The sequence below is a fragment of the Chelonoidis abingdonii genome, chromosome 5 (assembly GCF_003597395.2).
Source record: "Chelonoidis abingdonii isolate Lonesome George chromosome 5, CheloAbing_2.0, whole genome shotgun sequence".
NCBI lineage: Eukaryota > Metazoa > Chordata > Testudines > Testudinidae > Chelonoidis > Chelonoidis abingdonii.
Window position 1 is genome coordinate 38,493,481 of NC_133773.1, and position 18,048 is coordinate 38,511,528.

The 18,048-nt window shown below is 42.4% G+C and overlaps 1 protein-coding gene across 5 annotated transcripts in view; it reads right to left on the bottom strand.

Annotated features, from left to right (window-relative positions):
* Positions 1–238: 238 nt before the first annotated feature.
* The window catches only part of LOC116825362 (bifunctional heparan sulfate N-deacetylase/N-sulfotransferase 4), a 246,557-nt gene continuing 228,747 nt past the window's right edge, over positions 239–18,048 (bottom strand). For all 5 annotated transcript variants that reach the window (XM_075066250.1, XM_075066246.1, XM_075066247.1 and 2 more), the window contains 3 exons: positions 9,133–9,235; positions 7,444–7,940; positions 239–466 (listed from right to left, as the gene is read on the bottom strand). In XM_075066250.1, the coding sequence (XP_074922351.1) occupies positions 7,821–7,940; positions 9,133–9,235 (223 nt within the window). In that variant the 3' untranslated portion in view covers positions 239–466; positions 7,444–7,820. The remainder of the gene's footprint in view (positions 467–7,443; positions 7,941–9,132; positions 9,236–18,048) is intronic.

Consider the following 18,048-nt stretch of genomic DNA (forward strand, 5'->3'; position numbering starts at 1 on the left):
CTAACATACCAGCAGAGGTGTTTATTTTGTAGAAGTGAGAAGAACTAAGAAGGAGTATACAGAATTACTTAAAACAATTTCAGCAAATACAGATTTTTCTCCCTGCCTCCTGCAAACAAAAATACTTTGTGATCAAAATTTATTTTGCTTTTCCCCAAACCTCAAGTATATATCAGAGTTAAACTGGATGTGCTGTTTTCAGATTGAAAAAGAAACAACAACAACAAAAAATCCATTAGCTTTTTGCCCATGTCTCAGATCTTTGCCTCGGACTTTTAAAAAAAATATTTCCAAATAATGCTGATTCTGATTTATAAAAAGTATCCAGTCAGTGGAACACTGAACACTTAAGAATCTCTGTTATTTGCAAATCCTTATTTTCTGCTAGCTTTTCCAGATATGGTAATGATGGGGGATCCAATCTGTAGATAGGTCCACACCTTAGCAGTCACATTAAAAGGATACTCTGGAAGAAAAGAGAATATTGAAAAAGGTAAGAATTGTTTCATTTACAGAGAAAACTCATCCTCTGAGAATTATGTCTTTAAGATAAGATTGGAGGGCCTACTTGCCTTTGGTTTATATTGCAATACATGTGATAAGAAGTATTTATTTTAAAGGTAGGTTTTATTATGATACTTGTGAGGATGGACATTCTGAAAGTTGTATGGAATTTCAACTCTTTGGGGAGTCCTCAGTGAAGATGAGTATGCAGTGGTTGCAAAGAGACTATGCTACCATCTTCATGTTGGAAGGGGTTCGTTCAGAAAAGGGCTAACTCATATTAGCAGAATGGTGTGGAGTAGCTTTACTGATCTATCTGTGCTAATTCTGTGGCTCTTCAATTGAATTCTGTGGCTCTTTTCAGCACTTTCGTAAGAATTATTCACTCAAAATTGAGTACAAATAAGAACAAAAAATGGATGCAGGGATATAATTTGATACTAGGAAGCATTCTTTATTTCTGTCTTCAAATCATGTCCCTACTGCCTCATAACATCACAAAATCAGTGCTCTTATTGTTTTTACTATACAAACTTTTCCTTCCTCCAAGAATTTATAATTCAGACATTTTAATTTGTTCTGGGGAAAGTTGGCAAACTGATTCCATATCTTGGAGGGAATTTGTTTGATTGGTTTCCAGCTTAAAAGCAGTTAAACTGGAAATTTTATTTTAGAGTTTGAGAGATCAATACTTAATTTGAACGTTTACAGTTGCTATTCTGATTGCCTCTAGCTAAAATACAACCATGATTACATAAATTGTTGTATTTTTGTAAATGAACACTGAGACACTGCTCTGGTAATCTGATATGCTAGCATAGATTCTGGCACATATGTTGAACCATGCTGGATTCTACCTTTCAAAGGCAGAGATACTAGAGCAGGCATGGAAGGATACAGATGCAGTAAAGGGGGAGGATGTAGAGGAGGTATAATCCTACAGAAAGCTCTAGCTGGGCAAACTCCATGTACCATTGACTTCAGTAAGACTCTGCACAGATGCAGGAGCCAGCCTGGCAGGGTATGTAATTCATAAAACAGAAAGTCAGTCCACGATTTCCCCCATCCCCCAAAACTCTAGCTTTCCTTGTTATTAACAACATATTTGGCTTGCTCTTTATTCTTGTTATATTTATTTAATTGGTTTTTCAGATGCCCATCAGTTACACAGTCAGTGATGTCAAAAGCATAATTTCATGAATTGCCAGAAGGGAAAAAAAAGTCAAGATTATTTACAGCCAGTGTACAAAGACCCTTCTACAATAAAGTTGTTCTGGACAAAGGCTGTGCTGATGGATCATGTTACAGGCAGAAGAAATTAGACCCTAACATGCTGTTATTTTATATTCAAATTGTATGCTACACCTAACAAAACCACATCAAGTCTCAATTTATCAATGAGAAGGTGGAATATCTTGGTAGTATGGGATTTATCCAAACATAAGTAACAAGGAGGTACAAAAAACAAAAGTGATGTGAAACGCTCCTCTGGAGCGGATATTAAAGACATAATAGGATGGCAGAAAAAGGAGATTTAAAAAGATATTTTAGTACTTACATGAAAAGCTGGTTTCCACCCCTCCCAAAAAGGAGTGCAACAGATTATGACATCTGCTGTATTCCTTTAAAAGCTCCCAAAACAACATTTGATGTTTCCTGAGCTTTTCATTTCAAAAGAATACAAAGTTATCTTTTAATTACCGAGGAGTTGCTGCAGATGCAATTTAGCACTTAAATATGTTCTATCAGATTATGGGTTGGCTGGATAGTCTTTGGAATTACTCCCATTCCCCACTAAAACCTTTCACCGGTATGTCCAAAAAAGTTTTACCAAGCTAGTTTTTTTCAACATTGTTATCCCTAAATATTCAAAAATCACGAGGCAGGACACTCCAAAAATCACGAGTTTGGCTCAAAAGTATTTTTTCCAGAATAATAAACCTGTGATTCTTTATTTACTTTCTGGCTTCTGAGCATTCTAGGGTGCACTTCTAGGGTGCACTTGAGTCACATTGTCATTTTTTCCCCTATAACCATAAAAGCCAGAAACTTACTTTGTTAATAAAAGAAAGCTGAAATTCTCATGCAATTTCTAATTGCCAGCAGCTGGGGCTTTAAGGAAAACACCAAGTATTACGAGATTCACAATAACAGCACAATATTTGGCAACACTATTTTTTTCTCTCTCCTTCCCATTTTCCTGTTTTCGGAGGCGGGGGAGGGGGAAAGAAACTTTAGAATTTTGATGTGGCCAATGTGGTTTTATCATTTAGGCATGAATTAGGTCCCATTAACATCACACCGTTACAGGGACACGGTGTTGCCAACTCTTGCAATGATTCTGGAACTCCTATGACTTTCCCCACCAGAAGTGCATGATTTTTGGCTGAGCCAGAACTGATACTGCATTTCTGGTTTCAGCCATTCAAAGCCACTGCTGTGCGTCTGTAGTTGGCATTGGGCTGCAGTTCCAAATGCTGCCAGAAATGGACAATGGGTTGTGTTGAAAGGTGATTTATTGAAGAGAAGGGCGGTTACTAGGGGAGTTCCTCCGGGATTGGTCTTGGGACCAATTGTCGTATTCAGTATTTTTATTAGTGACCTTGGCACAAAAAGTAGAAGTGTTCTAATGAAATTTGCTGAAGATACAAAGTTGGGCAGCATTGTCAATACAAAGGAGGACTGGAATAATCTACAGGAAGATTTGGATGACCTTGAAGGCTGGAGTGACAGAAATGGGATGAAATTCAATACGGACACTCCCCGACTTATGCAATCATTCCATTTTGGAACACCTTGCACAGCTTGAATTTTGCATAAGTCAGAAACGTATACCCGACCATTATGCAAAAAAAACCCAAACTATTTTTAGCTTACAAAACTTTTTCTGTAAATGCAGATTTGCATAAATCAGGTTTGTGTAACCCGGGGGTCGTCTGTAGTACAAAATGCAAAGTCATGAACTTAGGGTATAATAAGAAGAATTTCTGTTACAAGCTGGAGGTTAATCAGCTGGATGCAGAAGAAGGAGAAGACCTTGGTGTTTTGGTCAATCACAGGACAGCCATGAGCCATCAATGTGATGTGGCTGTGAAAAAGGCAAATGTCTTTCTAGGATTTATCAAATGAGTCATTCCAGTAGAGAGAGAAGTATTAATTCCATTGTACAAGGAACTGGTCAGATCTCATTTGGAATACTGAGTACAGTTCTGTCACTGATGTTAAAGAAAGATAAATTTAAACCAGAACAGATGCAATGAAAAGCTACTAGGATGATCAGGGGAATGTAGGCCCTGTCTTATGAGAGGAGACAGGAAAAGCTTGGCTTGTTTAGTCTAGCAAAATGAAGGCTAAGAGCAGATATGATTGTCCTCTATAAATAGTTTAGGCAGGACTGTAACCAGGTCAGGGCAAGCGAGGCTGCTGCTGAAGGTGCAAAGCTGCAAGGGCAGAAAAATGGGCTGAAGAAATGCCAAAACAACAACAACAAATATGGGGTACAAATATACTTGCTCATTCCAGGCACTAAAATGTCCAGTTACAGCTCTGAAATTAGGAGGGTAAATACCAGGGAGGGTGAAGAGCTATTTAAGCTCAAGGACAATGTTAGCTCAAGAACAAATGAATATAAACTGACAAAGAACAAATTCCAGCTGGAAATTAAAAGAAGATTTTTAACCATCAGTGGGGTGAGGTTCTGGAAAAGCTTCCCAATAGGAATTGTGGGGGCAAACAACTGACTTAGCTTTGAAAAAGACCTGGACAAATTAATGAGTACAAATATATGATTGGGTTGCTTGTGGTGGTAGGGGGCAGGGCTCAACACGCCTGAGTCCTGGCTTGACAAAGCCCTGGTTGGATGATTTAATTGGGGTTGGTCGTGGTTTGAGTAGGGGATTGGACTAGATGACCTCCTCAGGTTTCTTCCGACCCTAATCTTCTATTAATGTCACTTCCAGTTTATATTTTTTGTTCCTAAAAGCTCATGCTTCAGGCTTCTTGCTGGCCACCTGCAGGGGTTACGTAGGGACTTCTCCCTCCCCCAGTGTATTCTGAGAAGTTTTTTGTCTCCTTCCTCTGGAGCATCAGGGCTGGCCATGGCTGAAGAGAGGCCATTGGACAGGGAAGACCGGGGCTCTGAGGTGGCACTGAGCATTTTTCTCTCTCTGGTTTTTGCTTACATGCTCAGAATCTAACTGACTGCCATCTGTGGCATCTGGAAGGAATTTCCCCCAAATCAGATTGGAAGTAACTCTGGGTGTTTTCACCTTCCTCTGCAGCATATGGGTGTGGGTCACTTGCCAGGTTTACATGGGTATATCTTAATTATTTCCTGGCTGTTGCAGGGGCCCCAACTACCATTGCACCTTAGTCCCTTCTAGTGTCTGTCTGTGGCAAATAACAGGTTCGTCTCCTGTGGGGTGTAATACTTTGGTCTAATTTCAGTGACCGGGATTAGTGTGTGGATGCTGCCTGGTGTTGGTGGGCTATGGTACACAGGAGGTCAGACTAGATGGTGGTCCCTTCTGGCCTTAAACTCTATTACTCTAAAAGCATGGTTGTTCCCCCCACAACTCTCACTCCAGCCTGACTTCACTATCTCCTCTATCTCATACACACGTCTTCTGCTTCTGTGCTCCTCCTATGGAAACTGGAGGCAGGGATAGTGCGGAGGGGGGCGGGAGTAAGGGAGGAGAAAGAAGAGGGAGATAGGCAATGGGCAGGAATACGAGGCACATCCAGTGTCCTAAGTAGACACGGACTGTATCCAAGGAGGAGGGAATCAAAACTGGACAGGGATAGTGTGGCTACTCAGAGCCTGTCAGGGTTCCTTCCCCACTGTGAACTCTAGGGTACAGATGTGGGGACCCGCATGAATGTCCCCAAGCTTATTTCTATCAGCTTAGGTTAGAACCTGGTGCGCTGCCACCATGAAGTGATTTAACAAGAAACAGGGAAAGGACCACTTGGAGTTCCTCTTCCCCCAAAATATCCCCCCAGGTCCTTATACCCCCTTTCCTGGGGAGGCTTGAGAATACTATCCTAACCAACTGGTTACAAAGTGACCAAAGACCCAAATCCCTGGGTCTTTGGACAATGGAAAATCAGTCAGTTTCTTAAAAGAGGATGTTATTAAAAGGAAAAGGTAAAAATCATCCCTGTAAAATCAGAATGGAAAATAACTTTACAGGGTAATCAGATTCAAAGAGCCCAGAGGAACCCCCTCTAGCCTTAGTTTCAAAGTTACAACAAAACAGGGATAAACCTCCCTCTAGCAAAGGGAACATTCACAAGTTGAGAAAACAAAAATAAACTAAAACACCTTGCCTGGCTGTTTCTTACAAGTTTGAAATATGAGAGACTTGTTCAGAAAGATTTGGAGAACATGGATTGATGTCTGGTCCCTCTTAGTCCCAAGAGCGAACACCACCAAAAACAAAGAGCACAAACAAAAACCTCCCCTGCCCCCCAAGTTTGAAAGTATCTTGTCCCCTTATTGGTCCTTTGGGTCAGGTGTCATCCAGGTTACTTGGGCTTCTTAACTCTTCACAGGTAAAAGGATTTTGATGCCTCTGGCCAGGTTGGACTTTATAGTATTGTATACAGGAGGGTTGTTACCCTTCCCTTTATAGTTATGACAGAGCCCACTGAAACATATCAACTGTTTGGGCTATCCAGACTGTTGTAGACCCAACTGGTTCATGATTATCACATGCTTTGATTGACAGCTTTGTTTACTTTTGTTTGCTCCAAAAAACCCCACCTGTTTATAAAACCACAAACTTGTAAGTGGGATTCCTTTGCCTAGTTTATATCTCCATCCCACCTTGCAGACCCTGACATTACCAAATAAAGGAGTAAACCAGAATTCATATCATACCCACAATAATCTGTTTTCATATACCAAAAGGCATGTACATTAAAGTAACCATAAAAAACAATGTGTCCGTGTGTGTGTGTGTGTGTGTATAACTATTTATATTGATCTGTATCTATCTATATCTACCTATATATATATATATAAAAAAGGAGAGAGAGGGAGTATATATGGATGTGCAGAAATAAGAATACATCACCACATGTATGTGATACTGTGGATATAAGTTCTATTGGCTGGTTTAAAAAAAATCGACAGATTGGAGATAATTATTTGTGAAAGCCTATAGGTTTGTAAAGTAATTTTTTATAGTACCCAGATTAATTTATTGTTTCATTCCTATTAAGTTCTAAGGACTTTTTGACAAGGGTTTAAGGGTATGATACTAGAACAGTAGAAACCCAGTCTTTCTGTATTTTAAAGGCTTCAGAGTAAAAACTATTTGCTCCTAAGCCTGACCATGAAATTGTCAGAATTAAGCCATTGTCAGTGTGAAGATCACTGAGCTAGAGTTCTGCTTAGATTTTGACCTTTCTGATGATTGTTTTATGAGTTTTAATGACACTGTGGCAAACTAATCAGATTTCACATCCCAAACACAAGCACCACAGGAACTCGATAAGCATGATGAAATCCTTATAAAGGGGTGCAAAACAAGGTAAGAATGTCAGTTCAGTGAAAGGCACAGTTTTCAGCTGGCTGCGTTCATTGACTGGCTTACTGCTCGAGGGGCTAACAGGAGAGCTGCATTTCTGCAGTTCACACACAGCTTCCGTAGACCAGGGTACATCTTGTCTGGGAGAAAGATATAAGAAAAGAAATCCCACAGACCATTGGCCAAATAGTCCATGGAGTTATGCCATAAAGGACTTTAGCCCACTGTGAACAGAACAAGCTACTTTTTATGAGGAAAGCAACAGGGCAGCATTGTTAGTTATAACTAAATAACCCTAATAACTAAGGGCCCTGTTTTGCAAGGTTTTGAATGCCCCCCTTATTTTTCACCTTGAAGGATCAGACCAAAAGGAAAAAAATATAGAAAACTATTAAGTTCAACCAACCTCATAATCCACCAGGAGATGTTTCTGTCCTTTGCTTGTGTCCTGACAGGCTGTAATTTGTCATATATGATGAAGACTATCAATCATACATACAGTTTCTGGAACTTTCTGGTAAACAGAGGGACTAGACTATGCATGAGTCCCAGGCTGGATAAAGAATAATGCCACATAGCTCCATATTGTGTCCCAGAAGCTGACAAAGGAGTTGATACTAATAGCTGTCAGCGCGTGCATATATAAACAGTTTTATATTGGTATTTAATTTTGAGACAGTTATTCATGAGGTCCTCTACTGACAATCACAAGTGAGTCGGGGAAGTGAGGGGTTTTATGGTGCCAGTAACTGTCATTAGACTGTGGTCCTCTGAACATCAGTGCTATCTCACTTTCTGAAGCTCCTGTCTCAGCCAGTATGGCAGGGGTTGTCCCAATCTGTGCAGTAGTTTGGACAGTTCCACATTGTGATCTCTGTAGTAGCTTGAAAGAAAAGCTCTAGACTGAGGGAAAAGGGGAAAAAGGAACAAAGACAATTTACATTAAAAATTGGCACCCTTGTGGGGAACAATCTTGCTAAACATTGTTTAGCAACAAACAAACCAGGTAAAATTCTTAAAGGGACAGTGTCCACATTTTTATGACCCACAATTTCAGTTCTCTTAGTATCATTGTGACAGGAACATTTCCTGGACAAACCTTATTAACTGTATTAAGTTAAACCTTAGTAAACTGAATTCAATATCTTTTGGATCCATTGTATTAAAATGCATTTGTTTAGGTTATTGTAGGATTGTATGCAACTTTTCTAGGAGACTGAGTAATGTAAACCTTGTGGAAAGTTAGGAATGTCAAAAAGCTGTTTGGGACAATATGTATGAAATGGATTTCCTAGCAGGCACTTGGGAGGCCTCCTGAAACTATGCCCTATGGAGAAAAACTCTGTTTATTGGTTAACTGCTCCTTGAAACTCCGAACGAAAGACCCCTGAACTGTATAAAAGATGGACCAAACTCTTCACGAGTGTGTTAGTTCTAAGCTGAGGCTGTTATGAGACCATAGAGGAGGCTCCTCTGTGGGGTTTGAAGGACTAATCACCTGCCACAGCCAGTGCTGGAGTTGGGATGGTCACCAGTAAGTTTATTAGCATGAGTGTAGGTTTTTTAAATCGTATTTACATATGTTTTCACTTTACAATAAATAAACTTGCACAGGAAGAGCTGTGTGGTAGCTTTACTGTGAGCAGTTACACTAGGGTGACAAGACAGCAAGTGTTAAAAATCGAGATAGCAGGTGGGGGGTAATAGGAGCCTATATAAGAAAAAGACCCCAAAATTGGGACTGTCCCTATAAAATTGGGACATCTGATCACCCTAAGTTACACTGTTAGTGTCTGAAGAGAAAGCAAGCAGCTCAGTGTCCACTGTCTGAGTTTGCTGGGAGAATTCACAGCTGTGCAGCCTGGAAATGTCCCAGTTAGCAGGGACATGCATCACCACACAAATGAGGCAATGACTAGGAGCTAAAAGCTTGAGTATGAATGCATTTGCTGGACAAATACAGGTGTGGTTATCCTAAACTGTAGGTTTAAAAAAAAAATCTTAAAAAATGAACCATACTTTATTCCTGAGCCCCAAGCACGATGCTGCATGAGTTTTTCATAAACTGTAACTCAGATCTCTAGAAAAGTGGTACCTCCTGATCCATTGGCGGGTATTTTCGGCCTTTGCTTTTTCCCAGGCATTTTGTCTTCCCTCCTTCCAGTAGCTGACACCAAAAGCCTTTCTGAGGGTCAAACCTAAAAAGGATAATATCTTAAGAAAGGTCTAATTATGGAAGAATCATTAAATAGTCAGTTAGCCAGCAACTGCCACTATGTGTTATCTGAGATGTTTTACTTCTTCCAGGTAGGGAGAGATACTGGTATTACAGTGTCTTAGATGGCCACTGTATGCTCAAGAACAATTTATGCAATGCAATGCAATACATGTTTGAGAACATAATGAATTGCTTGAAGATATCCATTTCTCCAAACAGTCAACCGGAGCCTTCCTTTTTGGGGCATTCTACTTACTAGATAGTCTCGGATAGCCCCTGTCTCAAAGCATATCCACCATTGCAGACAGAACCTACAGCAAATATACACCAGACTGAGGACAATAGGGAATACTTAACTTTAACTACTGTGCTTTGACTGGACAATAGATATGCTAAGTGCGTTTCCATGAGTTGTTTGAAGGACACTTCCTTCTCTTATCTGAAGGGGTCAGGATAGGAAATACAGAGAGTGGCAATTCGCTAAGTAGGACAAAGACAGAGGTGACAAAAAAGGCATTTAAAGTGAATTCAGAGAGAAAGACTGATGGATACACAAGAAGTTTGGGCAGGAGAGAGTAAGGAGATCAACTGGCCACAGTCAGTAGGTACACAGGGAGAAAAGGCTCCATGTTTTAAAATAAAAAACAAGCTATGCACCACAACGAGGTTGCTGGATAGTCCGGTAACCTTGATCCCAGCCCAACGAATGTGCTGGAATATTGAGGAAATGGAACCACAGAAATGCATGTAGGATTTATGATTTTTATATTTCTTGTCTTATTAAAGAAAGACCAGTGCTGTGTTTGAATCCTGTGGAAAGACTGTGTGTTATGCACTATACCTTATCATATGTGTGCTAAGAGTTAAATTGTAACCCAGCACCTCACACCTTCAGAAGGTTCTGAGATAAGGCATGTTTAAGTGACAGGGGAGCTAGAAGAGTCTGGTGCCAGAGTGCCACAATGCTGGGAAGTGAGTTACAACATCTAAACTCTCAGGAAGGTGTGTTAGACATGGAATCTTCACCCTGAGAGTGTGCTAGGGATCTCAAGCCAATGGCAGTGAGTGACTGGACTGTAAGACTCAGGAAACTTATAATACATGGGATCCAGAATTGATTCCCTTCACAGCAGTCTTGTGAATGATCAAGAGGGGGCATTTGACTGGACTTGTGACACCAGGCACTTCTCCAGGTCAGAACCTGGTCCACTGGAAGTGCCAGAGATTTGAAAAAAGACCTATAGACCATGTTGACTTCAGTGGAAGTCAGATCAGATCTCCTCTGTGTACATGCACACATCTGCCAGTAGCACTTTTTTAACAATATATTTCTTAGTTGTGTGTGTATTTTTGAGGCAACTAAAGCAGTGTTTAGATCCTTTGGAAGAAGTGGTTGTTTTGCCATTAATGTATCACTATACCTGGAGGGCTGGTTGCCCCATATCATTAGTTCTAGAGGTCACTTTCATTCCAAGACAGGCATCAGCATTAACACTGTCTCTAAACAATCTTTGCAGAAATGTGAAGTTTGATCATCATGTCTTAAAATCAAAGATGTAGGAATGTTAGATTACGGCATAACACACTAAGGAAACAAGCAAAATATAGTGTTAAGTACTGAATTTATTGCTATGGGACTTGGCAGCATGCATAAAACATTGAAAAGGTTTGCATTTTTGCTGTTCAGCAGCTGTTTGAGAAGGATGAAGTATAATTGGCTGAAATGTAAAGTTAATTAGTTTCAGAATATTTTGTTGCCCTGGGCCTATTCCTTAAACACCAGTGCACCTGCAATTTGCTACTGCACATATGTGAACTCATTTCAGGAGAAGGGAAGGGAGGGAGGAGGGCTTTTTTCCCCCCACTCAGCCTATTATCCCAGGACTAATCCTTCTAGCCTAAATTGTCGCAGTAATTGTATCAATTAAAATTAAACAAGTCATTGATTAAATGGATATATTGATGGTAGCTTCATTTCTATTTTGGACTTTTCAATTTGCTTATTGCATAGTGAAGTATTTTGGCTGGCTTGCACTAGTTTCCCAAGAGAAGAAGTAATATATTGTGCTGTGCTAAAGGAAAACTGTAGAACTATGCCCTAAACATTTCTGTCTCGGTATGAGTATATTCAACATTATGGTAAAGTCCAAAATTATAGAATGAAAAAGCCAGGCAATTCAGTTAAGCTGGACGAACCCCATTGTGTTCAAGTTCTTGTGACTGTACAAAGTTGTACATTGTGTGCACAGTATGTTATGTGATACTGTATCTGGGCACAATGGAAATACTTAAGGATACAGTGTTAGCTTTAGAAGTAACTCAAATTTTCAAAGGAGAGCCAAACAAGACCTCATATTTTGTAATTTCCCCTGCCCTTAGCAACCCCCAGGGATTCAGAGGAGGTTAGAGCATCTTTGCTGCTGCCCTGGCTCTGGTGTTCACGTGTCTCCCAGCTCCATGGCAGCTTAGGGTATGTTTACACAACAGCTAGGGGCCAGCTTCACAATGCAAGTAGACAGATGTGCTAGCTCTGGACAAGCCAGCACATTAAAAATACTGTGACTGCAGCAGTGTGGGCTAATTACCTGAGTACAATCCCACCCAACCCCGTGGGTTGGTAATCTTGCGACAGGCACATGGATGGCAGCTCAAGATGACCACCTGAATACATATCCAGGAGTTGTTCAGACTGGACTTGGGTAGATAGCATGCTAGCTTGAGCAGAGGTAGCATGTGTCTTTGAAGCACTTGGAGGAGAGGAAGGTGATCAGGAACAGTCAACCTGGATTCACCAAGAGCAAGTCATGCCTGACCAACTTGATTGCCTGCTATGATGAGATCACCAGCTCTGTGGATATGAGGAAAGCGAGGGACATGATATATCTTGACTTTAGCAAAGCTTTTGATGCAGTCTCCCACAGTGTTCTTGCTTGCAAGTTAAAATATGGATTGGATGAATGAACAATAAGGTGGATGGAAAGCTGGGTAGATTGTTGGGCTCAATGGGTAGTGATCAACGGCTCGATGTCTAGTTGACAGCCAGTATCAAGCGGAGTGTGCTCGAGGGGTTGATCCTGGGGCTGGTTTTGTTCAACATGGTTATTAATGATCTGGATGATGGGATAGATGACACTCTCAGTGAGTTTGCAGATGACATTAAGATGGGGGGGAGGTAGATATGCTGGGGGCAGGGACGGCTTCAGGCACCAGTGAAGGAAGCAGGTGCTTCAGGTGGCCAATATAAAGGGGTGGCACTCCGTCCATTATTGGGGCAGCACATTTGAGCCTTTGGTGGGAATTCAGCGGCGGGTCCCTCTCTTCCTCTTTGAACTGCCACCGAAGAGGAAGAGAGGGAGTGAAGGACCCATCACTGAACTGCTGCCGAAGAATGGAGTGGTGCAATTGAGCTGCTGCCGATCGCACCCCCTCCACCGCTTAGGGCGGCAGAAAACCTGGAACCGGCCCTGACTAGGGGTTAGGGATCGGGTCCAAAGTGACTTAGACAAATTGGAGGATTGCGCCAAAAGAAATCTGTTGAGGTTCAACAAGGACAAGTGCAGAGTCCTGCACTTAGGATGGAAGAATCCCATGCATCACTACAGGCTGGGGACTGACTGGCTAAGCCACAGCTCTGCAGAAAAGGACCTGGAGATTACTTTGGATGAAAAGCTGGATATGAGTCAGCAGTGTGCCCTTGTTGCCAAGAAGCTAATGAGATACTGGGCTGCATTAGTAGGATCATTGCCAGCAGATCGAGGGAACTGATTATTCCCCTCTATTTGGCACTGGTGAGGCCACATCTGGAGTATTGCATTCAGTTTTGAGCCCCCACCACAGAAAGGATGTGGACAAATTGGAGAGAGTCCAGCGGAGGGCAATGAAAATGATCAGGGTCCTGGGGCACATGACTTATATGGAGAGGCTGAGGAAACTGGGCTTGTTTAGTCTGCAGAAGAGAAGAATGAGGGGGGATTTGATAGCAGCCTTCAATTACCTGAAGGGGAGTTCCAAAGAGGATGGAGCTCAGCTGTTTGTCAGTGGTGGCAGATGACAGAACAAGGAGCAATGGTCTCAAGTTGCAGTGGGGGAGGTCTAGTTGGATATTAGGAAACAGTATTTCACTAGGAGGGTGGTAAAGAACTAGAATGGGTTACCTAGGGAGGTGGTGGAAACTCCAGAGCTAATTGTAACAGAGGACTCACACTTTGGCTTAATAGCCCATTCCTCCAGTCTCCAAAATAGTCTCACTATCTGACAGGAGACTTGGAAGTAAAAGTCCTTGAATCATATCTGCTCCAGTCAGGAGAGTGCTGTATAAGAATCTAGACCAGGGATGGGCAAACTACAGCCCACGGGCCACATCCGGCCTGTGGGACCATCCTGCCCGGCCCTCGAGTTCCTGGCCTGGGAGGCTCGCCCCTGGCCCCTCCCCTGCTGTCCTCCTTCCCCCACAGCCTCAGCTCACTCACTCTGTTGCCAGCGCAATGCTAGTCTGGGTGGTGGGGTTGTGAGCTCCTGGGGCAGCACAACTGCAGAGCTGGCTTGACCCAATCTCTGTTCTGTGTGGTGGTGGTGGCAGTGGCAGCGTGGCCCGGCTCCAGCTGGGTGGTGTGGCTGTAGCGCAGTAAGGGGGCAGGGAGTGGAAGGAGTGGTGGATAGAGGGCAGAGAAGTTTTGGGTGGTGGCCGGGGGAGGGGGTGTGGATGGTGGTCGGGGGGAAACAGGGGGTTAAATGTGGGCAGGGGTCCTAAGGGGCAGTCAGGAAGGGGGGGGGCTTGGATGGGGTGACAGGAGGCAGTCGGGAACAGGTAGAAGGGGTGGTTGGATGGGGCAGGGGTCCTGGGGAAGCCATCAGGAATGAGAGGTGGGGTTGGATGGGGCAGTGTGGGCCAGGGTCTGTGGATGGGACAGGGGTCCCAAAGGAGCCATCAGGGAACAGAGAGGTTGGATGGGGCAGGAGTCTGGGGCGGGGGGCAGATAGGTGGGGGCAAGGCCACAACCCCCTCCCCTAAATGGCCCTCCATACAATTTATGAAACCCAATGTGTCCCTCAGGCCAAAAACTTTGCCCAGCCCGATCTAGACAGATCAAATTAGATCTGTATTAGCTCTGTGCCTGGCTTTCCCTGCTGTGAAAAGCAGCAGCTTAGTGCTGCCTGGCCATCTTTCTCCACAACCTCTCTAGCCCCTTTGTTCTCTGAGTGGGGAACACAATACTGAGCCTCTCTGTTAACCATGTGAACACGTAATGCCCACTTCTCTCTGCCTCAATGGTGAGGAGAGTGAAGAAAAATCCACAAAAGAACCACCAACTCAAACTGCTGCAGAGCATGTGTTTGTGGAAACAATGTGTTTAATGCCCTCTCCAACTAGTCAGTTAGGGCAAGGCAGCGACATCCTGTGGTCAAGAGGATGCAACTAGGAAACCGGATAGGGATGGATCTTAAAAAAAAAGGGGGCGGGGACTTGGTGAGTGAGGCTATATTAATTTTTGAACCTCTGAGGGGTACTTGCACATGCAAATAGATATTTGCCGATGCAAATTAGATAACCACACACCTAATGTAGTATTTGCCAGCAAATCTGGTAACTGCATTCAGACAGGTATCTGAATGTCTAATTTACCTGATTTACATGGCAGATTCCTTCTTGCTCCCACAAACACTTAGCTTACCTTTTATGATGAAGTGGAAATTTTCTGTAGTATTTTTACGATGCCTAAGTATGCCTCAGTTTCCCCTGAGCCTAGTTTGTATGGCTAGCTGTGGTGGGGGGAAAGGGAGGCTGGGAGACATACGTATGGATGTCGTCTAGCTGTCTGAGCCTGAATGGGTCATTTAAAAGAGAACTGGTGGAGGTTGACTCCAAATCAATGGAAAGCTAATAAGACTATGGAAAACCCAATCACTAGGACATTGCCACCTAGCAACCAATGACCAAGAGGGATATAGATTTTCCCAGCTCTCAGCAGGGAAGCTGAGAAAAGACCTCAGCTTGAGAACAAAGGACTGAGAAGGTGTGAAGTGGGAGGATAAGAGCTGGCTGCTGGGGCTGACCAAGAGAGCTTGCACAATGGGGTTCATTACAGTTTGGCTGGGCTCTGGGCTAACCAAAACGGACTTGCTCTGTGCTTTAACCTTTCTTTCTCTGTGCTAACTTAAGGTCTTCCTATGTTGTGTTCCAGTTGGCTAATGAACCCTCCTCTTTTAACAAAGCTGTTCGAGTATCACTACTAATACTTGGCGAGGTGCATTCATCCCCAAAGATTGTACAAATCTCTACCATGAGCCTATCTCAGTTGGACTTGCTGATCAGAGCTCACAGTGTGAAGAAGCAGTGCTGAAGGCCCAGAGGTTCAGTCTAAGCAGGTGGTGAGGCCTAACCTGTGCAAGGAGAGACAGACCCCTTGGGGGTCTGGCACCCTGAAGGAGTTCCTCCTGGAAACTGTTTCAAAGCTGGAAATGGAGCACCAATCCTGTGGATTGTGACATCTTTCTTTAGCATTTTTTTACTTGAGGATCACAGAGCATATTTACAGATAGGGATTAATTCTTACAGCATTAGTTTAATTTCAGTTTTTACAAATGCATCAGAATAATAAAAGGAAAACCCAAGTCTGGTTTAGTAGTGTATGTGAAGGTTAGGATTTAATTCTGCACTCAGTGCTAGATGGAGTGCTTACTAACTACTGAATATTTACTTCTGTGCAGGGCCATAAGCAGCACTTATGTGTCACTTGCATCCTATTTTGAGAGCTTCAGTAGCATTTAAGTGTTGCACAGCCCTTATTCTTTGCACCAGGGTGAATTTTACGCTCCTGTGAGAAGCCATATTGATTTTTATGGATTACTCATGGCAATAAGCTTGTTGCCCAGTACTGTTTGCACAATTGGGTTCTTGAATTGCATTCTGACAATTTTAAAAATGCGTGTTGTATGCTTAATAAACAGCAATGACTTTGAAGGAGCCTATCCAATCGATTTTATATTGACATTCTTAATGTGAAGCTACCACATTGTTTAATGTTGTTTCCTCTTCCATGCAAACCTGTGTGTTTCCTCCACACACTTGCCCTCTCAATGTTTCTGAACTGTGATTGTATAATTTTATAGAACTGTTTACAACTCATTTTGCTATTTAAATAAAGGCAATGGACCAACTTTACATTTGGTGTGTGACTCCTCTGACTTCAGTTTAGTTACTGAAGGGAAAATTTTGTCCCCCAATGTATTGAAAACACAACAAAAGGCACGCAAGATGAGCAGTGTGGCAGGTGTGCAAATATCAGGAGCTTAGCTGTGTGTTCAAAACTCCTGCCAGCGCTTTGTACACATTATGAACCAAGGACTTACAAAATTACATTCCAGAAAATGAAACTGTTTACCTAGGAAAAGCTATTTTGAAAAGCAATGTTTTAAGAGACTTTTTTTTTTTTTTTTTTTAAAGAAGAAGCCTGCACAATTCTGGGCTTATATTTAGTGTAATGATCAGTATAACCCACAAAGTGTTATTTGTTCTGAAAAAGATTGAAGAGGAACCATTGTAGTCTTACCCTCACTTTGAAGTTGAGGCAATTTGTGGGAGATGAAAACTCCCTGCCGGAGTTATGTCATTCCTATGGTTGTATCATTCTTATGTATCATTCCTCCCTGTATCATTCCTAAGGAAGTGGAAGTGTGTAGGATTTGCTTCTCCTCCCTGACTATGGACTGGATACGGATTACTACCCCAAGCCCTGCAGACATAGGAATCTGTAGGAGGCAATGGCCACCCAAGCAGATGCTGAATGTTTGCACATTGGCTTTGGGGACCCCCTGTAGCCCTTCACCTTCCTAAGAGGCTATTGGTTTCTTGGCTCCAATACAGTACTTGCCCCTGGGATTCAACTGTAAGTGAGGTTCCCCAATGTGGAAAAACCCAGTGTAAAAGCTTCTTGCCTTATTTACTACTGGTCTGGGAGGGTTAATATCCACCCAATCCAAATTCCTGCAGAGATCCCAGAGCTGATGGGGTCTCTCTGCAGAGACTGGGAAAGGACAGGGAGATAGTTAACCATCCTTTCATATGATCCAGGGGAAATCTATACCCTTCGGGTCTCCTACATGTGTAGATCTCAGACCTGAACTGAACTCATTACAGGCACTTTGGTAAGAATTTCACTGATCCATGGCCATTGAAATCAATGGAAAGTGTATCAAAGCTAGACAGGGAGGATATTCCTCTGATTGCTTTTGGGCTCACACTGGGAGATGAGCTTACACTAAATATTATAGGCTGCCTGACACTTCCCATTATAAGATCCTCTTTTCAGTTGCTTATAACTTCGCCAAACTTTAAAGCTGAAATTTTCCCTGTTGGATGTTTTCCTCGGGCTGAATTTTTTGGGAAGTTTCAACAAAGCTGTTTCTGAGAACAAGATTAGGGAAAAATACATTACTTCACCCATGTTAAAAAACCACAACTCTTACAGTTGAAGGGAAACTCTCATGATTAAGGCTGTTAAATGATGCACTAGGTAAATGGATTCTATCACTGCCTCTGCCACAGATTTTCTTTGTGACTTTGAACAAGTCCCTTAAACCATACTTTTCACAGGTGATTACTAATTGAGTGTTTCTCTTTTTCTGGGTGCCTGACTTGAGACCCTAATGTTTGATTTGCAGAGGTGCAGTTGCAGTTGTGAATGCTCAGAAGTCAGTAGGAGCTCTGCTTCGAATAGATGAAATGCTATATAATGCTAAGAATGCTAAAAAATCAGGCCAGATGCATCTCAAATTGGGCATGCAAGATTATGT